Here is a 27,660-nt window from a genome sequence, read left to right as displayed (position 1 = left end):
CACAAAGTGGATGGTTAAGCATAATATAACATAATTATAACATTATTATAACATTATTATTGCCCAATGTCAGAGTGAATTGTCCAGTTGTGTGTGTGTGTGTGTGTGTGTGTGTGTGTGTGTGTGTGTGTGTGTGTGTGTGTGTGTGTGTGTGTGTGTGTGTGTGTGTGTGTGTGTGTTTGTGGTCTACTGGGAGCAGGCTTGGTTAAACAGTCTTAAACATGATTATTTTAACAGTGGGGATGGGCATATGTCGATATTTTTATAGTTGAATGAGATACATGATACATGTCTTGATATGTTTTCCTGTAAAGAAATAACAACTTTATTTTAACTTTAAAGCACTTCTACATCGCCTTAAATCTTTTTTTAACACCACTTGATTAGCAGTCTGGGGTGTGTCTACACTTTTTATACCAGGCGGGGCAAACTGGGGCTCTGACTTGTGCAGGGGTGGCATGAAGTTTGTGTACACACTCACACAAAAATATATTTTATTTACCCTTTATGTTGCCAAAAATCATTTAACTTCTACCATTGAAGTATCTAAAAGATGTTGTATTCCTGGGGTGCCAGTCGAGGTTGGGCGGCGTGCCCTGTGTAAAGAGGCTGCTGTCCTCCAAGCATGCAGCTCAGATTCTAATCCGACCTGTGGGTCCTTTCCTGCATGTTGTTCACCACTCTCTCTGTCTCTTATTTCTGACTCAATCCACTGTCCTATCTCTTAAAAAATACAGAAAAAGCCCGAAAATAAACCTTCAACAACATAAGCAACATTATAAGCCTTCTGAGGCAGCATTTCCATCATGGAGACCGCCATCAATGAGCCTCCAGAGGCCCCTGCAGGATCAGATGGCTGACGTCACTCAGGCTTCATCCATTCATATTTACAGTCTGTGGTGACTCATGTTAAAAGGAGTTGAGAGAGAAGTGGAGTTTTTTTAAATAATAATAACTAAACACACAGCATACACCTTTCATCTTGTTGACAGACACTACAGGTTATGTGTCGTCCTCTCATGAGTCATTTCCTTTAAAGTACTTTTCTTTACACACAGTTAAAACCAGAGGTGAGGTCAGATTCTCGGGTGTGTCTCGACTCTGTTTGGCCACATTCCTGACAAAAACACCCACCTGTCCAACTGTAGAATCCTTATGTTCTGAAGATAAGATCCATTCTGTCTTCTCTGGGATGTTATCTTTAAATCAGAGACGTTCACAGAGCCACAGGGAAATGTTTTTGTTTTTGTTTTTGAACTTCCTCATTACTGAGGACAACCCCGCCCTCAACGAGGTCACACAGCAACTCCAGATCAGAGCTGAGGTCATTAAGAGTTACACTAAGGGTCATTTTAAGGGTTAAAGTAAGAGAAGGAGAACACTTCATATCACTAAAATGTCCTTGGGGTAGCGTAATTCTTTAAGGATTCAAAACAAAGACATGTGCTCAAAGTGTCAATTAAAATAAATAAATAAATAAATTATCCTACATTGATTATTCACTTTGAGTACTGATTTAGTTTTGGACAATTTTAGGAGATATTTAAAGGCAGGGTTTGTAATTTCCTCCAGATCCACTTTTTTAGATTTTGGTGTAAATTGTCTTCAGGTCCTGACAGAAATTAATAACTCATGTCCTCTGAAAAAGGAACAAAGAAAAGATCAATGTCTGCCACGAGGTACCAATCTGATGAACCAATCAGACGCCTCCCTGTCTCCCTGCTCGCTCTCTACCTCATGCATGCACAAGCCGACACTCAAAGCGACGAGCTGAGGTCCGATTCTGGAGCGACGGCGCTCGTGTATGTAAGTGAGGGGGCGTGGCTTTTGATGGAGCACAGAGGGGAGGGGGTGGGTGTAGACGGAGGAAATTATCCTGCTAAGTGTGGCATTTTGAAGGAAATGAAGAGGAATTATTTGTCTGGTGCTGAAAAAAAAGAAAGAAAAAGGCAGATGAGTAAAAGCTGGGAAACTGGCAGACAAAATGGGGATGAATGCTGGTTGAAGGGGCCCCCAATGAGTTTTCACCTAGGGCCCCAACAGACTTTAGATTCACCACCGTATGGCGCTGAAGTAGCAGCAGGAGTAATTCAGAGTTAAGTGTGTTGTTGCAGAAGCTGGAGATCGAACCCCCGACCTTCCAGTTGAGCCACAGCCGCCCCCTCAACGTGCTTCAAAAATAAAAATGCTGCTGCTACATTCGACACAATAATGTGGAGACACAGGCAAGCTTCCAAAACACCTTTATTTTCCTCTTCCACCTCCCATAGAGAAGCTCACAGACAACATTTCCCTTGGTGAGTTTAAAACAAGGCAGTGACACATGTAGCCCACTGTATGTGTGTGTGTGTGTGTGTGTGTGTGTGTGTGTGTGTGTGTGTGTGTGTGTGTGTGTGTGTGTGTGTGTGTGTGTGTGTAGCATAAAATGAGCATTGCCTCTCTGAACCTGCACCAGTCTAAAAAACTAAAAAAGATTTGTTTGAGCCGGCTCGAGTCTCTAAAACAACGACAGCGTACGACAGCTTTTAAATATTCCTTCATTCACATTAAGAGAAAATCAAAACAAAAACAACAAAAATGACCATGAGCTCAAGGACGGGGGGGGGGGGGCGAATGTCGACCTACTTTATATATTAACCTTTTATGTAATACTCTTAACCATATCATAAATGAACGCAGGCCATAACGTCTCATGCTTTATTTACATTCAGAAACGAGGCTTCTGGGTGGACAGAACAGTTTGTCCAGACGGCTGCAGACGTGCACTGCGGCTTTAACCGAGGTGAAGCCTGCAGCCGTGCACACACACACGACCACAGGGTGACTTTCACATGAGCGTCGCAGAGCCCTCCATCAGGGGAAACCAGACCAGTACATCAACGCCAAACCAGTGCCATGGAGATCCTGCAGCTGCTCTTTGATATGAGGGAGTGGAGACAACACATGATGGAGGAGGAAGGGGGGGGGGAGGGACCTTGGAGACTTTGTCAAGGTGGAGCTGCCTCCCTTTATATATTACATCCATCCATACTGTACCAGAGTGTACAGAGCCGTGTGCCCAGAATATCTCATCACATGCTGTCAGGTTAGGTTATCTCACTGTGTGGAGGTGATCTGATGCAGATACGCCTTCATCTGTTTCATCAATCTGCACATAATACTGCTTAGAGGACTACTTTTAAGAAGCTGGAACCAACAAAAATGTGACATAAATGAGTAAAACAAATGGCTAAAATTAAGGCTGCCATATGTGTGGTTATATGTATGTATGTAAGTTTATGTCTATCTAATGTAGGTATGAAGGAAAGGGTGTGTGTGTATACATGTATGGATATGGATGTGTAGTTGTTTGGTAAAATGGCATGTTAGGATTTCATGAGAAAATGGACAATGTAACTGAACAGCATCTCCTGAAGTTGTATATTTTATCGGTGTACTCAATAAAAAATAAGTTAAAAAAAATAAAAATGGCTAAAATCATTCAAATATGTCCTCCAATCGATTCACCTTTGACCTACTTATTGATGACTTGTTGCTGCTTGAGTTAGAAGATCTGTTTCAGGTTTTTATTTCAGTTTCCAGTTTTAAAAAAAAGATTTTAAGATAAACTTTTTAAATCGTATCAGTGGGGTTTTTCATTATTGATTTATCAGCTGCTTATTTCCTCGAGTGCTTGTGAAGTTTTGGAGGATTTTAAGAGAGATTTAAACTCTCTGAACTTTGAAGTTAAAGGATGTTATTCACTATTCTGCGCTGCAGTGAGGGTTCACATTCGATTATTGGCATTTCTGCTTTTAAGAAACGACCGCAAATTTGCTGAATCTGTGCAGATCTGTTTTTGTTTTTGATCGACTAACTGCTGCAGCTTCTATGAAATCCAAAAGGGCCAGATTAGGACTGCACACACATTTTAAGAAATCAATCCAGTATGTGTGTTTTCATGGTTTCAGTTAATACGTGCAAAACTAAAGTTTTAACCTAGATCTTTGCCGTCCCCCCCCAGACCCCCCCAGACTCCAGATTTGGGAGCCAATGTCGTAAAAATCCTAGAAGGGTTTTAATTTTAGAAACAAGATCTTAAAGCTCAGCATTGCTTTTATACTTAGCGTGCACCGCGGTTTGGAGAGGAAGGTTTTATCGATTTTTATGTATGGAAAAAATTGTCAATAAAGACAACTTTGTCTTGAACTCTGTGTCTGGTCTCAAGACCGCCTCTAGACCACTTTATAAAGGTTTCAGTCTCTCTAAATCAAGACCAATCAAGACCACCACTGATGGCAGGAAACTAACAAATAAAACCAAACAGACCCGGAAGTGGAAAACAGATTGACACATCTGTCGTACCATCAGGACAGAAACTTCATTCTTGACTTTAAAAACAGCAGGTGGAAAAAATTAAAGTGCTCTGTAAAAAGACAAAAAAAACAGTTTATCTTGGGATTCAATTAAAGTCTGCTGGTTGGTTTTTATACATCTGTGCTTACTGGCTTGTTGGCTGTGCTTGTTAGAGGTTCAGCTGGTGACATTTTTATTTTTCACATTTTGGAAAGAGAAGGGTTACAATGCACCCGACGAGTTTATTTTTAAACCCTTAAATTGTAACTATTTAGTCCAGGATGAAATCTTAAGAAGTGCTTTTTTATCTAATATTTGGATTCATGTGACGTCAGTGGACGTTAAAGAAAGAACCAAACGTCTTCATCTGCCTCCTCAGTGGACCATGAATGACCTTTGACACGAGTCTGTGCGCCCTCTGACGGCTTTGGCCACTTTATAAACAGAACAGATAAAATACAGAGTCGGGATGTAAAGTCTCATGAGCGGTGGAACGTAACAGGAAGTCAGCTAACAATATCCACATGCCGAATACTTTCTTTAAAGCCACCAGAGAGAAAAGTGAAGAAAGATGGAGGGACATTTAGGACATGAAAAACAGAGAATGAGGTGTAGATGAGCAAAAAGCTGCAGTCAGGCTGCATCACATGGTTTGTTTTTTTTCATTTTCTAACATTGTTTGTTTGGCAAAAATGTGAGAAAGCAGTGAAACAATGGCAGTGATTGTGTCTTTGAATTGCTTTTTCTCAGCCCGATTCTCTGTTTCACTACCACACAAGACAGGAAGCAAGAGAGAAATACTGGATTTGTTTGGCTTTTGTTGGAAAGTCGGACGAAAATGTCTCGAAACTGCAACAGATCGGTGACTGAGAGGCGAACACGACGATGAGCCGAAATCCTGAATATTCAAATATATTCAAATAAATTCAAAGAACACGTTTGTAAGGATGGAGGAACAACGTGACGCTGCTTTGTTTGTACGGCCAGCGCAGTCACAGCATGCACATAGTAACATTCACATACAGAAAAACACACACACACACACACACTCACACACACACACACACACACACACACACACACACACTTGACATCTAGAGTTAAAAACACAAACAGCTCTTGTCTGGTTTTAGCCCTGCAGTTTCCGTCCCCGCCCTCAGGTGAGCGGGAGGGGGCGGGGTCATGCATATTCACTGCAGGTGCAGCAGATGTGTATGGCTGGAAAAAAAAACAACAAACAGCTCCCCCTGCTGGTCAGACACAGGCGCTGCAGCTGGTCAAGGTGTTAAAAAAAGCCTGAGTAGATAAAATGGCTAAACATCGATAACGCTAATGGAGGTGTGTGTGGCTACCAAACATCTTGTAACACCCTCCTGAATGATTCTTCTTTTTTTTTTTACATTCTTCCCCCTTTTCATGCATTTTGCTCCAACCGACGACCCCCTTTTTAAAATCATGCTAGTTCAGAGCGAACCATGCGCCGCCTTTGGAAAACCTCCTCCTTTTCTTTTCTTTTTTTAACAGCTTCCTTCTCAAAAAACATCAAAAGCATCTTTAAAATCACGTCCTAATCTCTGATAAATGCGTCACTGTAACACACACATTGTGCTGATTTAGTGCCACCATGTAAGAAAAAGGAACACAAGATTATTATGGCATCGCACGTCTGGGACTCATACTTAACGCGTCCTCACAATGAAGAGTTGAATATATTGTAAATATACTTTGTCGTCATATATCCTACAATATAAACGGTGCATTTTTATATACACAACATATCCTGGATGCTTACAAAGAGTGTGGGTAACATATTTCCTTTTACAATATTCATCATACACTTTGACGTACACATGTGGAATAAGGTTCAACATCAACAAACTGGCTGTAAAATACTGTAAAAATATTGAAAAAACAAGAACATTCAGGGTCTGCCTGGTGAGTGGTCAAATAGGGGAGGGGAGGGGGGGGTTATAAATGAGAGGCTATAAGTACAGACATGTTGGGTTATGGCACCGGCATGAAGAGAAACGACCCCTAAGAGAGAGAGAACAACTTTTTTCCTCGAATCAAGAAAAAAAAAAGGCCTTAAAAAAAGAAGCTGAGCTGGATGCAGGCATGCGGATCACTGAGAAAAAACAAACTCTCGGCCAAGAAATATAGAGAAACAGAAGCACAACCACGGGACAGAAGCAGAAAAGAGATCGCCTGTTTCAAGTAGAGCGAAACACACAAATACAAAAAAACAAAAACAAAAAAAATCTCTCGATAAGATGCAGTTTTAAAAATCGCCGCACATCAGGAGCGACTTCTTCTTCTACCGATGCTTTTTGCCGTCAGCGATCGAGAGAAGAGGGAGAGAGAGGAGCCGTGCCGTCTCATCACGTCGTTACTCTCTGCAGCCGCAACATTTTCATCGTCTTCTGAAAACCAACCTGCAGTGAGAGAGGAGCTGTGACGTCCTGCTCCTTGTGTGGAATGTGAACACACCACGGTGGGGAGGGGGGGAGCTGGAATGTAATGGCTCCTGGTGATGCTTTCAAAGTCAAGTTTACACTTTTAAAAACAAACAATCAGTCGTCTACAATGGGGATGTTTTTTTTTATGTTTTGGTCCCAAAAACTGAATGAAAGTCAAGAAAAAAGGTGGGAGAAGAAGTTCGACGGGAGAGGTGGAGAAAAGTAAAAGATGCTGCTGGATGCTCGTTCCTGTCAGCTGTTCAGTGTGAGCACCGCGTTTATATCTCCGTCTGCTGCTGCGCCCAGCGTCCCCGCTCTCAAAGACACCTGTGACCTCCCACCTCCTGCACCAACATCCTGGCCCGGGGGGGGGTTTCCCCACCAGCACCTCCTCTGGTAGACGAGAAGATTGGGGTCTTGGTCGGGGGGGAAGCGTGTGGGGTAGTAGACCACCCCTCACTCCCTGCTCCCCCCTTCAAGCAGAGCTCCAAACCCCTCCTGGATCTCAAATAAAAACCGCTGCAGGGAGACAGCCCCGCCTGCTGGCAGTGCAACGCTGTGCCGCTCTCCCGGCGCCCCACGCCCCCGCCTCACTTCTTGACGGCCTGTCTGTAGCTGTGTCTCTGCCCCTCCTGTTGTCGGGGGGGTTTGCCGCCGCCGCTGCAGGCGCTTGCTTTGCTGCTGGTGCCTCCGTCTCTGCTGCTGGCCTGGCTCACCTGGCTGGCCTGGCTGCTGTCCTGCAGCGTGGGGCTGGAGTGAGCTCGCTGCAGCCCGTTGTCCTCCAGCAGCTGGGACTCGAACAGGGACAGGTCCTCCTCCCCGCTCCGGATTTTAGCTCGCAGCAGCATCACATAAGTCCCATACCGTGTTTTCTGTTAAGAATCAAGAGACACGCATAAAAACATTCAGCTGCAGGACCGTGAAAACGATTTCCATGCTTCACTGACTTTTCCCATTTCCTCTCAGCTCACCTCAAACTCCAGATACTCGTCCTTCTGGCGGTACTCTTCCAGCTCGCGACCTTTGACTTTGCGGTCAGGAGGGTAGGAACGCAGCTCGGTCAGCTCGGTGGAGAGACCTCTGAATCGAGATTCATGAGATCTGACCTGCTCCTCCTGTGAAGCACAGAGTCATTTTTATTTTTATTTTTATTTTTAAAATTTTTAAAATTTTTAAATTCTATTTTATATATTGTAATATCTTTTTATTCTGTATTATTTAAGTTGTTGCTAGTTCTGCTTTATTTCCTTGTTAATTGTTTAGCACCAATACACCAAGTCAAATCAAAGTCAAAGTCAACCCCGATTCTGATTCTGATTCTGATTCTGAACACTGATCATCATGTGGGAGAAGAAAGAAACACCTCCCATCTAAGAAGCCCTTTTGTTTGCTTTATTTTTTTAAATCACACTGAATCCCTTTCCCACCTGATCTCCTGATCAGCGTCTTCACTGACCTCCTTCCCTCACTTCCTCTTAAGGTTGCCTCTGTGTTCCCACTTTTGCTTTTCTTTTCCCTGGAGTTTGTGCTTGGCTGCCTCATTTTCGTTTTCCTTCCTCTCCCTTTGTTGTTATAAATTAAAGGCTCGGACTGTTTTTATTTGCCCTAAATTTCCTCTTACTGCTTCTTTGGCAGCTTCATCTGTGTGTTAGCTGAGGCGCACAGATGGTAACCGAAAAGAGGAAATCTCCACCTGAGTGTTTTTTGTAATTCAAGTCATCAGCTCTTCCTCTCGGTTCTGTTTTCAGTGAAAAAAGGAAATCGAACCCATGACGGGGTCGGGCAAGTTTGGAGAAATTACAAAGTTCCTGTTAAATAATCACACACAACCCCGAAGCCAACGACCACATCAACAACCCGATCAGGGAAGGAAAAAGGTCTTCTGAGCTGCCTTCATTCTCTAATAACTGAAAAACCTTCAAAGCTTTGGCTGCTTTCAGACCATTTAATCACATGGTTCAGTTTGTTTCTCCAGGCTATAAACCACACAGGACGCTAATGTGTTTTCACTTTCACTCACAGCTGAACGAGCTGCAGAAACAAACACCCTCAATCAAAGCCCAGAGAGGCAAATAATAATAATAACAATAACAATAACAACAATAATAACAACAATAATAATAATAATAATAATAACAACAATAATAATAACAATAATAATAATAATAACAACAATAATAATAATAATAACAATAACAATAATAATAATAATAATAATAATAACAATAATAATAATAATAATAATAATAATAACAATAATAATAATGACACTAATAATAATAATAATAATAATAACAATAATAATAATAATAATAATAATAATAGTATATCACTTTTGTGTTGAGTGTTTATTCATGAAAATTTTAATTCTAATCATGCGTCAGACTTCTTTAGAAAATGTTTTTTAAAGAACGGGTCATTACTCTTTTTCTTCTGAATATTTGATCGACTTTGAGTTTCAAAGGGTCCTGGGGTTTTATTCAAACCAGGTTCAGTCTGGGTCCAGGAAGAGGGAGCATATCAGTCCTGTTCTACTCTTCATCCGCTCCTGATATGTTAAGGTTGTGATTTTTGTTTTTAAAGTCCTGAATGGCTCGTCTCCCCTGTAAATAACTGACCTCCTAAATCCTTACACTTCATCTATTCTAGGCCCGTTAAATCCTCTGACATGCGCCTCCTGGCTGTAGTGTTGTAGTCAAGACCACATGAACCGAGACCAGGACATACCCGAGACCATAGTGCTCAGAGGCCGAGACTAGACCAAGACCTTTAGGGATCGAGACCGAGTCAAGACCTAGACCGTAAATATCACTGAAAAATCATCATCTCCGGGCGCTGGTGGCGCAGTGGTTAGTGTGTGGGGGCTGTGGTCTTAAGGGCGGGCAGCCCGGGTTCGAATCCAGCCTGTGGCTAATTTCCCGCATGTCGTTCCCCGCTCTCGCTCCCTGATTTCTAACTCTGTCCACTGTCCTGAAAAAAAATCTTAAAAAATAAAATAAAAATAAAAATCATCAGATGAATTGAAGTTAGTTGTTGTTGAAGAAAGAAGCGTTTTTTTTTAAATCTCAGTAATGATGTGAGAAAGAATCCATCAGTGGTGGTCTTGATTTAAAATTTGGAGTCCATCCAGTCCGGGACCAAAACAAGACCGAGTAAAAATGCACAGATTCCGAGATGAGACCGAGACCTTCAAAAAGTGGTCTAGAGACCAAGACCGGTCTTGAGAACTACAACACTACCTGTCTGTCCCTCGCTCACAGGTTATCGTGCAGTCAAAGCCTCTAAACTGTGGAACAGCCCCCCCCCCCCCCTTCCATCGGGTCTGCCCCCTCTGTTGACTCCTTAAAGTCCCACCTCAAAATGTATTTCTATATGTTAGCTGGTCCTGAATAGTTTCTCTCAGGTTTTCTTTATTCTTCTAAATGTTGGAACTTCCTGTAAATTCTTTAATTGGTTGAACCGTACTTTGGTCCGCTGCTGCTTCTGTTTTTTTAAATGTGCTTTTATAAATAAATGTGACTCGACTTGGCTCCTCGAGGATGAACGATAAAGATACCTCGCTCTGTTTGGACATCGTCCCCGGCAGCAGCGGCCGGCTGAACTTCTTCTGGGAGCCGATGGCCGCCGGGAACGGAGGAGAGGAAAACAAGGCGGCCACCGTGTTGATCCGTGTGATCCAGGACTGCATCTGCTCCGCGTTCCTGCACATGGATCACGCCCACACAAGCACAAACACATGAGAGGAACAGTTCTTAAACACACACAGAGTACAGTAGATCCTCGCTGCAGCAGAAACGAAAAAACATCAAAAGGAGTCATTATCAGAAAATCGCAGCCCTGCTGTTGACAAAGAAATGATTTTGCAGCCAATTAATGCATGAGAGGAAAAGAGCCTGTTTTACACTAACAGACCTATTAGGGGGCCCATGAGAAATATCAGATTGAGTCAGACCGCCTCGCTCAAATCTCCAGGGAGCGACGGAGAGCGAGGAGAGGAGAGGTAGAGGGACATCGAGGAGAGAGGGAGAGACAGAGAGAGAGAGAGAGGGGTTCAGTATCTGGGACAAACGCAAGCTGCAACTGGAGCACAGAGCCTGTCCTCCAGGGGGGCTGAAACATGTGGCCACTCATGTGCCACTTCCTGGATCCTGATAACACACACACATGCACACCTCCACCTCGCCTGCAACTATAAACACCGCGTTTGTGATTTGTGCATGCTGCAGCGTTGATCCGTGTGTTCTCTCTGAGTGTGTTCTCATCCGCACAGCTGGATGTGTTCGGTGCTCAGGTGCCCAATTACCCTGCTCCGATGTATTCTACAACGCAGACACTGTAGCTTAGCATGCAAGTGCAATTGTTGAACTTTGTCATTCCAAAGCGGTGAGCATTTCTCTGCTGCTGTGGCTGCTTCCACTCCTCTGAATTCAGGCTTTCAAACCGTGATGATGAAAAGTTTTGATGATGGTTTTATGGACGTTTTTTAGTCTTCTGTTGTTACTTGATGAACTCGTGTATTTCTGTATTTAACGCCTCTCACGGTGTCTGTTGTTTCTATTGTCTGATTCTGTGTGCCTGTGTTCTATGCGGTTGTTGTTTTTTTTCTTCTCATAGTTGTTCTCACCTGGCTGCGAAAAACAAATTTTCGCCTCAGGGACAATAAAGTAAAGTTGAAAGTTGAAAGTTGAAGACTCGCCTGGGCCCAGACGTTTGTGTCAGACAAGTTTACAAAACATAACAGATTACTTTTTTGGCACAAGCAGCCAACCACCAGGGCTTAAAAAAAAAAAGAATGCAGCAAATGCATAAAGTGCCAAACACTGCAGTTCCTGAAGTGGCCACTTGAGGCAGACTCCAAAAGCGAGTCAATCCCCATTAGGCTCCATATAAAAATGTACGACTTTACTGCAGAAATGAAATAGTTTATACTCTTTTAATAGGAAACAGTTTGGTCTTTTTATAGTCTTGACAACTGAACAATGGGTTGAACTATCAAACAAGTCACCCGCTTCAATTAAATTAGGTTTTGCATAATTAGGGGCGTGGCTGCTTTGAGTGACATGTCGGTGTTGGACCGCTGAATCTGAACTCTAAAGACCTTTTTTCAGACGGCTTTTTTCATCCCCTGCAAAAGTGTCGTATCTAAGATCAGCCGTCATCACGTCTGTGCACATTCACATTAATTCCACAATGGCACTTCAGGCGTTGTTGGAGCACAGCACTGCAGTGGGAGCTCCACATACACACATAGGACGAGATGCACACACACACAGCGCTGCACTACACTGATACCGTCTCACCTCTGTAACGCCTCTGTCACTACTTCTGAAGACGGTATTCCTTCACATAATTTTTCTATTTTTTGACCGAGTGCACTCTCTCCTCATTTTATTTGAAAAGTAAAACTACAGGACACTCGATGAACCGCATTGGCTTAAAGGAATACTTCACGCGTTTGAAACATGAATCTGTATTGACATTGGGTCATATATGTAGAAATGTGAAATACATTTTGAAGTTGGTGCCTTCTTGGCGAGAAAAGGCAGAAAGTGTCTTTTTGGCTCAGAATACACATAAGGCCGTTTCCTCAACTGATTCCCAGATTTCTTCCAGAAGGAATTGGTATTTTGGAAATTCCTGGCAGAAAACATTCCTAGCTGGTCAACTAGCGTTGTAGTTTCCCTTCATTTTTCAACCCAGGAGTTTGCTGCTTGAGTGAAACATAATTTGACCCAGTTGTGATGTTTGGACAAAGCTACAGGTTAAAAAAATAAATAGTAGAGGGACAGCAGAGAAAGTAGAGGACTCACGGTGCCTGGAAGAGGTAAACCCTCCAGTCGGCCGTCCTCAGGTAGAACACGTTGGGTCTCTTGCTGTAGTCTGAAGCCTTCATGGCCAGAGAGTGATGGATGGACACGGCGTTCTTCAGGTCCCTCCTCAGAGAGCTGCTTGTCGGGCCTGTACTCCCCCTGAGTCACAAAGATTAAAACTCTTTATTAAAGCTGATGGGCTGACCATGAGTCTGAAGGAGCGGCGCCCTGAAAACATTGTGAAGTGTGCGATGACTAAGATGAACAGAATGATTGTTTTATTGACTTTAATTTATCCAGATAAACAAAAAAACAAAAAAACTACTCTTCTGAGCGCCTGCATTTTTTCTTTTCAATGAGCAGAAAGCGACAAACTGGAGGAACAAACTTCCTGGATTTCAGAGACAGGACAGAGGATAGCGAGAGAGAGAGAGAGAGAGAGAGAGAGAGAGAGAGAGAGAGAGAGAGAGAGAGAGAGAGAGAGACAGAGGGAGAGAGGGAGAGAGAGGGAGAGAGAGAGGGGTGAGAGAGGGGGAGAGAGAGTGAGAGAGAGAGAGAGAGAGGGGGAGAGAGAGAGAGAGAGAGAGAGAGAGAGAGAGAGGGAGAGAGGGAGAGAGAGGGAGAGAGAGAGAGAGATAGAGAGAGGGGGAGAGAGAGGGAGAGAGAGTGAGAGAGGGAGAGAGAGAGGGGGAGAGAGAGGGGGAGAGAGAGGGAGAGAGAGAGAGAGATAGAGAGAGGGGGAGAGAGAGAGAGAGATAGAGAGAGAGAGAGAGAGAGAGAGAGAGAGGAGAGAGAGAGAGAGAGGGAGAGCGAGAGAGAGAGAGAGAGCGAGAGGGGGGAGAGAGAGGGAGAGAGAGAGAGAGAGACAGAGAAAGAGAGACAGATAGAGAGAGAGAGGGAGAGAGAGAGAGAGGGAGCGAGAGAGAGGGAGCGAGAGAGAGAGAGAGAGAGAGAGAGAGAGAGAGTGGGGAACGACATGCAGGAAAGGAGCCACAGGTTGGATTCGAACCCGGGTCACCCGCTCTCGAGGACGTAAGCCTCTAACAGCGAGGCTACCAGCCAGTAGAGTAAAAGAATCAATCTGTATGATGATGGTCCCGTTTGTTTTTGTATTTCATAGCTAACAGAAAAAAATTAATAACGACCAACAATAAAAAGCACCGAGGTTTCAAAGTCAGCACAAACAAAACACACCAGCCTCACGAGAACAAACATCAACATAAACACCCGCTTCATGGATTCTGTTGTTTTATTTTAGAACCTTGGCGGCCCGCTCTGCTGGCAGAGGACTCCTCACATCACGGCCAGACCTCCGCACGGTGCCAGGACGCCGCTGATCGGCCTGGACGCCATGTCAGAGTGTTTTAAGACATGTAAACAGGAAATGGGCTCAATAAACAGACTGTTAAAGATGTGTGTGAGCAGGTGTCACGATACCCAATAATAAATCTTTTTGTTTTCTTTCACAGGAGACAGAGATTCAAAATGTGTCGCCTCCATGAAAGGTAAACAGAACGCTTATGGAGATGGAGTCGGCTGTTATTTTAAAGGTTGAATAATGAATATCAAGCGGCAGCTGGTGCAAAGTGCTTCTATTATAAATATGCACGTTTAACATAAAAAAAAAAAGTTCTGCAGTGATGTGGGCGACTCACTTTCTGCAGGTAGAGGATGAGCCCTTTAAGGATGGCGTAGAACGTCTTCCAGCCTCGCTTCCCTCGCGGTGCTGTGAGGAGGAGAACAAACGAGTTACACTGTTATAATGTTGTGCATCATATATAAGAAAATATATCTCCAGAAATTATGAATGAAAAGACGTGAAATCCAGTCAAACCACTCGTATATGAACTGGAAGAGTACTGCAAGTTCTGCAACATGAAAATGAATTCTGTATCTGGTGGTATAAAAAAGATGGACGACATGACATCTTCCTAAAAGTGAAGCCAAAACACTATTGTCTGGCTGCAGAATAAGTCATAAGCTCCGCCCCCTTTCCTTCATGTGTGTTCTCCAGTATGTTCTTCTCCGCTCTTCACCGCCCCTTTTTTTTTTTTTTTTTTGGGCAGTCATGTGTATTTGACTTCTGGGATTCCTGGAGCCAGCCTCTAGTGGACACTCAACGAACTGCAGGATTTTGCACTTCAGCATTGGCTTCATTTTTTTCAAGACTGGAGATTGCCACTTGGTCTCACCTCCGGCCCCCCCTCCCCTCGCTTCCTGTCCGACTGCCATAATCTACCGCTGTTTTACTATTCATCAGAGCCTGTTGAAGGCTTATTTTGGCTTCACTCTTGTACAGCGAAAGAAGATGGAGACACATTGTCCATTTTTATATACGACCAATATGTTCAACTGACTCTTAGATCTCTTTTTATACGTTTTTATTATTTTTGTGTTGTCCTCTCTTGAGGGTCATTTTCACACCTTCACAGGAGAGTGCAGTCGTTTGGTCTGATCGCTGATGACTGTAAAATTGGTGTGAACATTTTTTTTACGACACAGCGCTTTGGAGGTCGTTTTGGGGGTTGGTCTGTTGTTTGTCTCGTTCCACTCACAAAGCAGAAGATAATGACTGAATGGAGAACGTTAAAGATAATTTCACGGAGCTGAGGCCTTTCTTGGACTGACCTTGACTGTTCAATGTTGTTGTCAGTGTGGTTAACGAGATCTGCAGGTCACAAACGCCATTCTGTTTCCGAGTATAACCCTTAATGTAAACTGCATTTCTTTATTTCCGAGAACGTCTGTCTGTTTGTTATTGTTATCTATTCACCTGTTAAGTTTTAAAGGGTTAAAAAGACATTTTAATAACTCGAGATGAGACTCGTACTTCTCTTGCCGTCTGAGTCCGCGTGGACTTTGCGGACCAGGAACCCGTTCTTGTACAGCAGCGCTCCCGTAGGCTCCGCCTCGTCCGCCAGGGGCTTCTCGCTGCTGCCCACCCGCTTCATGGACCTGGAGGCGTTGGAGTCGCACAGGCTGTCCCCGAGCTCCGAGAAGGACTTCCGCAGCTCCTCCTCGTCCCTGTGGAGACAAAAACATTTTAAAAAAAAAAGAATCAGACACCACAGAGATCAAAACACTTGAATGTGTCATGTCTCATTAGGCGAGGGCGAGTAAACACATCGTCACTCATCCTGTCCGTTTCGCTCTCACTGTGTGTGTGCTCGTTACACAAGAGCAGAAACAGGGCCGCAGATTTCACACGCTCGCTGAAACTTTCACTTCATACAGTACACATGATGAGTAATGTTGAGGCTTGGCAGAGATTTTGTTACACAACACGTTTAGAGAGCATGTATTGTGTTTCTGGGGTGAATGGATTGGTCTTCAAAAGCTTTTTCTCTCCTTGATCAGAAAGTGACACAGCTTAAGAGTGACGCCATCATCCATCTCTTTCAGCTTTGAGGTGAGAAACAGGGGCATCTTCACCCGAGGGAGGTGGGGCAACATCCAGCGCTGAAATGCAGGCGCCTCACTTTCTGCTCTTCCTCCTCTTGATGCTCAGGAGGAGCCTCACAGAGAAGAGAAACACACACCGCCGTCTTTACCACAAACACGTCCAGACTTCCAAGGAGAGGACTTCCTGTTTCTACAAGATGTCCAGGATGTAACTGCAATTTGGTACAACTCAAAAATTGTGTAACATTCCTTTAATTCCTGTAATTATTCCTGTTTTTTGAGCTGTTTTGACAAATAAAAATTCCCCCATGTTGCATCAATAAAGTTTATCTTTAACAGACCCTGCTTCAAATTACCGTAAAACTTCAAATAAAAGCCCATCCCAATTGCTGGAGCTATTTAATTGTTGTTAGAATTGTTTTGGTATTTAGTTTACTAATATTTGGGTGGTGTTGTTTATTTAATTATTCTACTTTTTTTTTTATTTAGAATAAATTTTGGGTAATATTTTCTTTTGCTAGTTCTGACGGATCATAATTTAATTCATTTGTCTACACATCTTTTTTTTATTTTTTTAAAGTTGAGTTGTTTCTGTTTGAGCAGCTCAGTTCTGCTTGTGTCTTTGAACGCAGCTTCATTTTTTAGTTTAGAATAGATTTTGTGAAATATTTTCTTTTGCTATTTGTTATTTCTTTAGTAAATTTTAGTTTTGCATTAGCACTTTTGTTGGGTATTTGGGTAACACTGTGGGCACCAGAGGTTATTTAGTTAAGAGGCAGGTAGAGGACCAGCATGCACCTGGGTGGGCCTATGGGGTTTTGTAACCAGCGCAAGAGAGGCAGCAGGAGACATGATTTTCTTTTGAACCAAATAAACCACCAAAAAAACCCACAGATCTCTTGCATGGACATTGGACTTCTTCTGCCTGCGTACATCACATCCCCCATGGTGCATCAGTGGTCATTTGATTATGTTTGATATTAGTTTATTTAGATTTTCTTTTTGTTTTTGGACAAATAGCCACTACACCAATTTAAGGCCTCAGTCCCCTTTTTGGTGTTGCAGGAAGTTTTGACAAATAAAGGCGAGCCTCGATTAGAGGCTCCTCGGGCATTTAGCGTTATCCTAAATATATTAATTTATATTTAAATTGAATTTCCTATCAAAAGCAGGAGAAACATTTTGTGCACGTCGAGACACAATGATACAAGAGCATCACCTTTAAGATAATTCTTTTCATTTTAAGCTTCTTGTGTGGAGGTTTTAGCTGGTTATGAAGCAGACTGAAGTTAGTATCGATGCCTCTTGAGCTACACAATCAAATTTAGACCATCAGAACAGAGACAGATTATTTCTGTGTTGTTGTTTTTTGATGTCTGTACACACAAGAGCGGTGAATTGTCAACGCTGACTCTGAGATCAAGTAGTACTGCGAGGGAAACAGAAGTAAGAAACATGCAAGAAAAAAAACATCTTTGACCTGACGAACATGAGCAGCATTCAGAAAAAGGTTCAGAAAGAAATACTGAAATGCTGCAAGAAGGAAACAGAAACTGTCTCCAGGAGACGCTAGAAAGGTGATGCTGGGATTCACTCTGTGTCCAATTAAACACAATCACCGCTCATTTCTCAGACAGGATTTATGAACGGCTGACTTTAAGAACTGCACAGGGAAATCAAAGACCCCAGATCATCCTCATGTTTATGATCAACTCTGTTTTTGCACATTTACATCTACCTCCAGCAAAATATGTTGTATTTAATCTTTTCTTGATTAAGACTAGTAATGCTAAGTTAAATCCTGGTTGTATATATTCACATTCTTAGTTTTGATATTTTTAGTGCTTATTTACTTTGTATTTAACATTATATTGTGTTTATTTGCTAATATTGTGTGTTCACAATTTCCCAGTTTGAGATCAATAAAGTAATTCTATTCTATTCTATTCTATATTACATTTCATGTTGTCAGTCTAAAGCCGTCTTGTAAAATTCTTGTTTTCATATCAGGGAACATGTGATTAATGTTGCCCTCTGAATTATTGTGTTTCCTGCCTTTCTACTTAACTTTTTGATAAATGTTTTACTTGTTTGTTGCTGAAAATCCATCTTAGCAAATTCAATAAACGTTTACATTATTAAAAACTCTGCACGGTACAGTAGACGGGTTTCCATGCAGCAGCTACAGGCGTCAGAAAACAGAAAACCCCGCTCACCTAGAGTCTGAATGTGGAGCTCTGACGGATCATGATTTAATTCATCAGTCTTCTTTCATCTTTTTTTTTTTTTTTTTAAAGTGGAGTTGTTTCTGTTGGATGTGAAGTTTCTGGTGAACATCGCTCATTAGAGAGTCCGACCTGAGGAGCCAATCTTTGAAAAAAAAAAACAGTCTGATGAGCATCAGCTCAGTTCTGCTTGTGTCTTTGAACGCAGCTTCATTTCTTAATAACTAACTCTCATGTGCACCCAGCAGTGTGTGAGCAAGAACTTGTGAATTTTCAAGTTTTTAAAGATAAAAGACATCGCTCACTTCGTCTTATTATGTTTCTCTGTGCTCTTACTTTTTGTCTTTTAATAAATCATTTTAGTGTTTTTTTTTAATCATCCAATTTAGATTTTATCTTCTAATATTCCATCAAGACTCTTCATTTTTAATTATCACATCTAAAGTATTCCTGCTTCTGATCACATCCCAGAACATATTAAACGATGTAAATGAGTTTTTTTTAATTGTATTTGAAAGACAAGACGATTCTTACGCTACACGTTGCTAAAGCAGTGCTAATCCCATTCTCTTGATTATCCCTCCTAATTCACTGCATTCAGGTCTTTTGAGTGTTTTAAAGGGATTTGTCACATTAGGAGACGAATCGAAGCTGCAGGCATCAACAGCGAGAGTCTCTGCAGCTGCAGCCTGCCGAGCGAAACGCGGCAATCCCACTTGTTACCTCACCAGGCGGCACCCATGCAAAAGTTCAGCCTGAAAATAGAATAATGGCTGGATGCCGAACCCCCCCGAGACCACGCTATGAGTAACCAACAAGAACATAACAGCAGTTAACCCCGCGCAGAGAGCCAGGGAGGGAGAGAGAGGAAGAGAGGGAAACAGAGAGAGAGATGGAGCCAATGAGCATGCAGCCTGTTGCCTGGTAACTGCCTGAATCCCGTTCTACACAGAGGCGAAGTGGAGCTGGGGGGGGGAGGAGGTGAGGAGACAGATAGTGAGAAGGGGGAGAGAGAGAGACAAAGATGATCCTTTTCAGAAAATTATTAACATTACGATGGGTGAGAAGAGAGGAGAGGAAAACTAGGAGTGGAGACGAGACAAAGATGTTGAAAAAGGAAAGACAAAGAAACGAGTGAAACACGAGGAGAGGAAATTAAGTGGACGTATGTGAGAGAATAAGAGCAGGAAAAAAAAGGAAAGGAGACAAAAGAATTAAAGTAAAAGTCAAATATACTGATAGAAAAAGGAGAAAGGACAACACGGGAAAGGTCAAGACAAAAAGGAAGGAGGTAAAAAAACACCTGAGGAAAGAAAATGATGAGAAAAGAGGAGGAGAGGAGATGAGGAGAGGAGAGGAGGAGAGGAGAAGAGGAGAGGAAAAGAGGAGGAGAGGAGGAGAGGAAGAGAGGAGAGGAAAAGAGAAGGAGAGGAGGAGAGGAGAGGAGAGGAGGAAAGGAGAGGAGGGGAGGAATAGAGGAGGGGAGGAGAGAAGGAGAGGAGAGGAGAAGAGGAGAGAAAAAGAGGAGGAGAGGAGAGGAGGAGAGGAAGAAAGGAGAGGAAAAGAGAAGGAGAGGAGGAGAGGAGAGGAGGAGAGGAGGGGAGGAATAGAGGAGGGGAGGAGAGAAGGAGAGGAGAGGAGGAGGAGAGGAGGAGAAGAGGAGAAGAGGAGAAGAAGAGGAGAGGAGTAGAGGAGAGGAAAAGAGAAGGAGAGGAGGAAAGGAGAGGAGGAGAGGAATAGAGGAGGGGAGGAGAGAAGGAGAGGAGAGGAGGAGAAGAGGAGAAGAGGAGAAGAGGAGGAGAAGAAGAGGAGAGGAGTAGAGGAAAGGAGAGGAAAAGAAAAGGAGAAGAGACAAGGAGGAGAGGAGAGGAGGAGAGGAGGAGAGGAGAGGAGGAGAGGAGAGGAGGAGAGGAGGAGAGGAGAGGAGGAGAGAAGGAGAGGAGGATAGGAGATGAAAAGAGAGGACAAAATACAGGAATAAAAGACAAAGATGATTTTCTACAACTTCGTGTGTTTGAGGTCAGGACTCTTCTAAAGGCTCGGGGTCTTTAAAGGGATTTCTTGCTGCTCTCGTCTGGCTGCAGATAAACCCTGTTGTTGCCAATTTGACTTGTTTTGGTGTTTGTGTGGTGAGTCAGGTAAACACTGCATGTAAACATTACATCCTCCGCTACGTCACCTGCGCACACACCTGGCTATAGACGGTGATCACAACCACAGGTGAACGAGGAATCAGGAGTCAGAGGAAGCCACAAAGTGTGTGAAGGTGTTTTTAAGTCCTGTCATGTTTAGTTTCATAAAGCAGCTTGTTTTTACCTGACGCAGTACACAGCCGGCTTTTTGTCAGTGTTTTTTTATATGAATTATTTTTCCATGACGGACATTTTTTAACCCACCATGAGTTGGAAAGACTTCAGATTCCCTGCACGAAGAACTTTAATAAAACCCGTCTTTGGACATTTTCTGAAGTGACGAGAATGATCTGACTGATGAATGTTCAGAACTCGATGTTTCAGACACATTCGGGTCAAATATTGAGTTCTGACAGCCTGACGTGCTGATTTCATCTGATGCAAGAGGAAGTGATTAATCACAGATTCGACTTTCCCGATATGTAAAGACTTTATGAGCTTATCTGGTGCTGAAAATTGGGGGGGGGGGGGGGGGGGGTCATGGGTTTAGGCAGCGACACCAGGGAGAGTCGATTTTTGTCTATTACACTCTTTTTTTCCACAAAATCGCCCTTTTCTGCACAGAAAAATAAGCCAAAATAAGTTTCCTCGACACAAACAGTCGCATGAGAACTTTACCCTAAACGAACTACACCTCTTTCCGGTATCGCCGCCGTTTTCAAAATTCTGCAGATGGAAGAACGCTACAGGCAAAGTGTAAACAACCGCTGCTCAATTTTTATCAGCTCCAACTCCAATACAACATGATCGGATTCAGTTGCCATGGTTACCTGCACACAAACAAACAGAGAATGTGGTAAAACCAAATACTGGAGATGTAACAAGCATTGAAACTGGACTGCCATGTAGCACTTGTAAGCGGAGTATTGCAGATTTTCCTGCTCAATTTTGTAATGCTCACAATGGAATAGTCCTCTACGGAGTATAGAATTATCTGGGACCCCTCCTAGTATTTAATTTAAATCAATGTGTGCTCATTCGATCAGTACTGTTAGCATTAGCCTCCTGGCTAACATTAGCTCCCTCTCCCTGGCTTCCTTCAGCATTAGGAGCTGACTGAAATAAGTTTGTTAACGAGTTCTTGATGGGGTTCGAGCCAGCTACCTCCTTTTCCTGTCACCCTAACTTTGTGCAGGTCCTGGAACGGCTATACTTGTTGTGACCAAACTGGAATAACCGTTGACGTCGGTAACGTTACTAAAAAGATCATATCATTTTAAGAAGAGGGGGTTTACATTTTGAAACAGACAACATTTTACTTTTAGCAACAATAAATAAAATATGTTTCTGTTGCTGTCAGAGGTCATGGTGAATATTTAGGCGTTGAATAATCGCCACTGATGTCATTACGATGGATTGCGTTCGGCCTGTTAATGCTACAGCATTAGCCTGCTGATACGTGATTGGACAATTCTACTTGGACTAGAAACTAAAACAGAACACTTCCCTTACTGAAATCCAGATACCCTATGGTGACGACATTTTTTATAAAGAATCTAAAAAAAATAGATTTTATCAAAGCTATGTCACACTTGTGTTTTATTTATGTGCTTTTACCAAAACTACTTTTAGAGGATATAATAACTGCTGGTTAATATTGTATGATAGGTGGACTGTACAGTGTGCTGCAGGTGAAGGTAAGACGGGATGATTAGAGGCACAGAGGGAGGAGGGGAGGAGGGATTAGCAGAATAAAAAGAATAATAGAGCAGATGGGTCTCCTGTTCCTCATGCCATCGTTCTCCTCTCATCGCATCCTTTCATAAAAACAATTCTCCTGCCCGTCGCCTCTCTCCTCTACCTGTTTTTTTTATCTGCATTTACGACTTGTTGCATCTCTCTTTTCACCGCACAATGCTCATCACCGCCACCGCCACCTCTCCCTCTGCTCTCCACCCCCGCTCCTGAATGAGGAAGCATGTGTGTTCTGTATACGTCTGTGTTCTGTGTGTGTGTGTGTGTGTGTGTGTGAGAGGAGAACATGTGGGTGCATCCAACTGCACCGTCGAGAGTGGCCATGTGTGTGTATCTCTCTGTGGGGGTGTGAAATAACATCCATCAGTGTGCTGTTTTTTTTTTTTTTATTGTGTGTGTGTGTGTGTGTTTCTCATCGGGCAGCACACACTAAACTGTGCACCCACACACACACACACACACCTGAAATGAGATGTACACAGCAGATATCACAAACACAATCTGTATTCATATAATCACAGCAGGCGGTTTGTTTTAGAGTGAAAATCACACCTCTGTCACAGGAACTGTGTGGAGCTGGTCTTTTTAAAGCCTCGATCGGGGAGTGAATTAGTAGATCAATGCAGGGCGGGTCTACATATAGAACAGAAAAAAATAGAGCAGAGTGTGTATGCTCCATCCTGCAGCGGTTACAGTTCGCACGTTGCAAAGTGATGTTTTCCAACGCAGATGTGAACAAGGAGAAATGAAAAAAAAAAAAAGGCTGCATGTGGAAATTTGCTTTGAAGCTGTAAAAATGCATAAAATCAAAGTTGAGTGTTTTATTTTGCAGCAACAAAAATCTGAATGAAAAGAAAAGTTCATAAAAGTGGGGATCCAAACCAAGGAGGGAAGGAGTCTTTTCTATGCCAACCGTTCACTAAGCCAATCAGAATGCAGTTGCTATGAGTGACACTGATGTATCAGACAGTTGATGTACCACTGAAAATAACCGACCTGCGCTTAAGATGGAAACATTTCTGAAAGGTGACATATCCTCCTCCTCTTCTTTAGTTTAAATAAGTCTCAGAGCTCCTCAAAACATGTGTGTGAAGTTAACAAACACCTAGCTGTGGGAGTGTCACAAACCTGGGGAAGGGGCTACTGCCCTTTGTGATGTCATGAAGGGATAATATCCAATTGGCCTGTTTGAACACACATTTTCTGAAAAGTGGAGCAGGCAGAAGACACTAACCGAGAACAAGACAAGACCAAGACATTCAGGGATCGAGACCGAGTCAAGACCAAGACCACAAACATCACTTTAAACTCAAATGATGTTCTTTTAGAAAGAGGCGTTTTCCTTCTAATCACAATAATGACGTGGTCTTGACCGGTCTTGATTTAAAATCTAGAGTCTGACCAGTCTGAGACCGAAACACGACCGAGTAAAAATGTTTTTGATTCCGAGACGAGACCTTCAAGAAGTGGTCTCAGTACCAAGCCCGATTTGAAGTACTCCAACACTACTTTGGAGGGATTCATAAAAGTATTGAGAATAGAAGGAGAAAGACAGATTATTAAATGGTGAAATGGTCGTTTGTGTATTTGTGTTGTGTCTTTAAAGCCTCAGATTAAACACAGAGCAGACGTGTATCTGTCACACATTTTGTTTGTGATCTCGGTCAATGAGTAGCAAGTGAAGAAATGTCCTCTGTGTGATGAAAAATGCATCAACCCAGCTCGCAGGGTGTGAAAGTGGAGGCAAAGAGTGACACTGAGCTCTGCTTCCAAACTGGCTTCTTTTTTCTTTCTCTCAAAGCGGAGCGCAGCACAGACAGAATCGACTCTATTCCAACTCTAAAATATTAAAAAACGAACATGTGCGGCTCTCTGCTGCCAAAACAGAAAAAAAAAAAAAAAAAGAATCCCAGACTGCTGTGGGCTGAATCTCTTAATCTGTAATTCATTTTTGTTTGGAGGTGGATTCTCTCTTTGCTCGACGGTGTTTACGCGTCTAAAATAAATGACATCTCTCCTGTCCCCCCTCTGCGGCGGCGGCGGCGGCTGGCGGTGGTGAGTGTTTAAATAGCTGTCTATATGTCAGAGGAAATGTTTGAACTGGATCGCCGGCCCCTCTGTGGATCTCCTCCTCGATCTGCTCCTCTGACCACTTTTCATTCGAGCTGCTTCGGGGAACGCTGCTGCAGCTATTTTTGGAGAGGTAGTGGGAGGCTGTGGTCACACCTTTGTGCGGGATGCAGGTAAAGAGACACTTAAATGGAGTCTCTCTCTCTCTCTCTCTCTCTCTCTCTCTCTCTCCATTGTACTCATGATCTCGTTCTCCTTTATCTTCATGTTAAAACACAAAGAACAAACAGGTACACACCTTCACAAATGCATCTCCAGTGTGCATTATATATATCTGCTCGTGTGAATGTGTGTGTGTGTGTGTGTGTGTGTGTGTTTGTAGCAGAGAGAACACAGGGATGGAAAGAGCAATGCGGTAGCTATGGAGTCGTATCCATGGTGCCGTCGCTATGGCAACAAAGCTTGGAAAAAACGAGTGACTTAATTGGCATCTCCGAGGCGCTCTGGAGATGCGATTTCCAGAATAGCAACCCTTGACACACTAATGTTTCCTTCACATGCCAGACAACAGGCACGTCACTAATGAGGATGCTAACAAGCTAATCAATAATGTCTTAATGTTTCCTGCCCTTCAGGACGACGTGTGTGTGTGTGTGTGTGTGTGTGTGTGTGTGTGTGTGTGTGTGAAATGAAAGGACAGAAAACAGACTCACAGAGGAGGTGAAGATGATATAAAAAAAGGACTTACAGTGTCCATTGCAGCTTCTGATTCTTGATTGAGTTGTAGAGCGCCTGCAGAGGAAAAAGAACATTTTCAGGTTGAGCTGTTAGTGATGTGATGAGGTATTACAGGTGCAGGTGTGTTGTTGTTTTTTTTATGTTAAAGCGGCAGTGTAAGCAAAACCAGCGTCATACTCAGAAAAAGATGCCATTCAACCGGCCCTCTCTGCCTGAGCTTAACTCGTTTTACTTTGACAAACGAGCCATTACCCTCGGAACAGCCGGCCCCCGTCAATGAAAAGACGAGCGGTTCGATCGGCATGTAAATAATTTAGGCTTCAGCGCCTAAACGCATCGACCCGCGTGAAGGAAAATTAAGTTACAGCTTTGGAAACATGAGCACAAAAAAATAAAGCAAAGAGTGCTGAATCAATCCATCAATCCAAACAAACTTTAGTGTCAACGATTCTTCTGACTACTTCAACAGGAACGTCTGATCTGCATCATATTGCTTGTCTTCTTATTACTTTAAAGGTCCAGTCAGTAAGATATCTCCTGACTGAAATGATAAAGTGACCTTACTATCTGATCATTAAGGAAACATGCTATGTTGAAGTGCTGGCTTCTCTGACAACAATGCAGCAGCCAGTATGTCCTCCTTCTAACTTTAGATTCTGCTCCTGAATGCTCTGGATTTGTTTGGTCCAGAGAAGGTAGGCGCTTTTAAAGAGAACATTTTCCACCTTCTCAAACAGTCCCTCTGTGGTCTACATGAAACATCTGTGCTGTGCTTTTATCAAAATATAACATGAATCAAGCACCAGAGGAGGTTTGTGACCCTGTATAAACCAGCTCTCTCAGAACGCTTCGTTTTGGTGTGTGTGTCTCTTTAAATGCAATGAATGCAATTTTCTTTATACCAGAATATAGGATCAACATTGGAGATGCTTTTGAAAAATGGAGAGAGAAATCCTACTGAAATAAAGAAGGAGCGTGTTGTCTTTGTCCTGTATCCCGTTCCACGCTCCTCCAGTGGAGCAGCAGATAAATCATGCTACACTACATTCATTATAAAATCAATAGAGAAACTGTTAATGGTTAAAACCACTGAGCGTACATGTCCCGTTTGCTAAAAGCCATCATGTTAAAAACCCGATCAGTCAAAGAAAAACTCCATTAGGAACATTTATAGCACCGCCATGTGCGGTGTACTACGACCAACGACATTGTGATAAAGATGGCGTGGGGGGAGGGAGGGGTCATGGTATTGATTTAGTTGAGATGCACTCTTTAAATTTGTTTCAAGTTTTTCCCCTTTTTATTCTGCAAATCTTCATGTTTTATCAAGCGGTAAATTCCTGTGATGAAAAAGAAAGCCAATGTGAGAGTGCAAAATCCAGCAGTTCCTCCAGTGTCCACTAGAGGCTGGCTGCAAGAGCCTCAGAAGCCACATACATATGTATTCTATTGCTGTTTTCATGCTATGTTGGTGCCATTTGTGCTCTGAAAGCCACTGTCACTCCTAATTTTAAAGGCTTTATATGTGATTTTTTGATCCAGCAGATGTCGCCCTTGAGCACCAGCGTGAAACCAAAACAACTTGCGCTGCATTGTTGTGTTAGCATGCTAATGCTAGCGATCTTTATTATGCTGGTATCTTCACACTGCATGTAAATGTACCTGAAATGAGCGTGATCTAGAAACACAGTTAAGCAGTGAGTACAGTATTTTATTCTTCTTTTCTCTAGTCCCTCAATTAAACAACTTTTATACACGAGGGGAGGAGTCAGCCAGCTGTCCGGGCGATGTAAACAAACTGAAGATAGGACTCTGAAAACTCTGAAAACATCACAGACAGTGGGACTCGGGTGTTACACCCATTGTAGACAGTCATGACTCACAGAGTTATTTTCAGAGGATATACTTATTATATTTACTTACTATATTTAAGTGTGAAAAATCACATAAAAAGACTTTAACATCTTTGAACCTGTTTCATATTCATGGGAAAAAAGACACTTTACCTTTAAATATCTCCTCAATCTATCTCCGCTGAAACCTGCAGCACTAAGGAGACTAAAAGGTGAGTTTTGTTGAAGGAGTCCGTCTGCATCCTGTGCTCTAAAAACCTTCAGAGAAACATCTTCCTGAAGTCGATACATGTGTGTGCAGACACATCTTTTTATCTCCAACTTTCCCCCAGTGACCCTAAACGTCACATCAGCCGGTGATGAGCAGGTGGAGGCAGGCCAGCATGAAGCCATCAGAGGGAGGCAGCTGATGGACGTCTGTGACGGCTGAGGTGATGGAGAGGACACTTAAAGGGCACTTCATCACCACCTCGCTCACCTCTGGATTCCTCGTAGACCGCCAACACTCGTCCTCAACCATGAACATAATTGCCACATGGGGGAAAAAAAAAACCCTCACACTCTGAAATCGATCGCTTTTTATTTCATTCCTTTGATGAAAGAACTTCTGCTAATGGTCTACAGCTGTTTCAGACTTCCAGCCTCATTTTGTCTTTTAGTCAAATGAAATTGCTTCAGTAATGGGCTTTGATTTTGTGCTCCACAATCAGGTTCATTTCCAGAGTTTTTCTTTGAAACCGCAGCTAATCTCAAACACTCGCAGAGAGTCATGAATATTTATGTCCCGTCAAAAAAAAACAAAAAACCATTACACATTTAGCTCTGGTTTCCATACGCTCCACTGTAAGAATCTGTGTCTTAAACTAAAAGTGCTCATACATTTT

General features: G+C 42.8%; 2 protein-coding genes across 3 annotated transcripts in view; one reads left to right on the top strand and one right to left on the bottom strand.

The window, feature by feature from the left end:
• Positions 1-27,660, top strand: part of chad (chondroadherin) — a 228,688-nt gene that overhangs the window by 120,674 nt on the left and 80,354 nt on the right. The window lies entirely within an intron of this gene.
• The window catches only part of LOC110002839 (PH and SEC7 domain-containing protein 1), a 75,149-nt gene continuing 49,715 nt past the window's right edge, over positions 2,227-27,660 (bottom strand). Inside the window, 8 exon segments of the mRNA XM_065949992.1 lie at positions 2,227-7,663; positions 7,763-7,906; positions 10,348-10,492; positions 12,602-12,723; positions 12,725-12,760; positions 14,257-14,327; positions 15,432-15,625; positions 24,934-24,977. Coding sequence (XP_065806064.1) covers positions 7,382-7,663; positions 7,763-7,906; positions 10,348-10,492; positions 12,602-12,723; positions 12,725-12,760; positions 14,257-14,327; positions 15,432-15,625; positions 24,934-24,977 — 1,038 coding nt within the window. The 3' untranslated portion in view covers positions 2,227-7,381.

The sequence above is a fragment of the Labrus bergylta genome, chromosome 21, assembly GCF_963930695.1.
Source record: "Labrus bergylta chromosome 21, fLabBer1.1, whole genome shotgun sequence".
Lineage (NCBI taxonomy): Eukaryota > Metazoa > Chordata > Actinopteri > Labriformes > Labridae > Labrus > Labrus bergylta.
The sequence above is the reverse complement of the archived record's forward strand: the minus strand, read 5'-3'. Positions and strand labels throughout refer to the sequence as shown.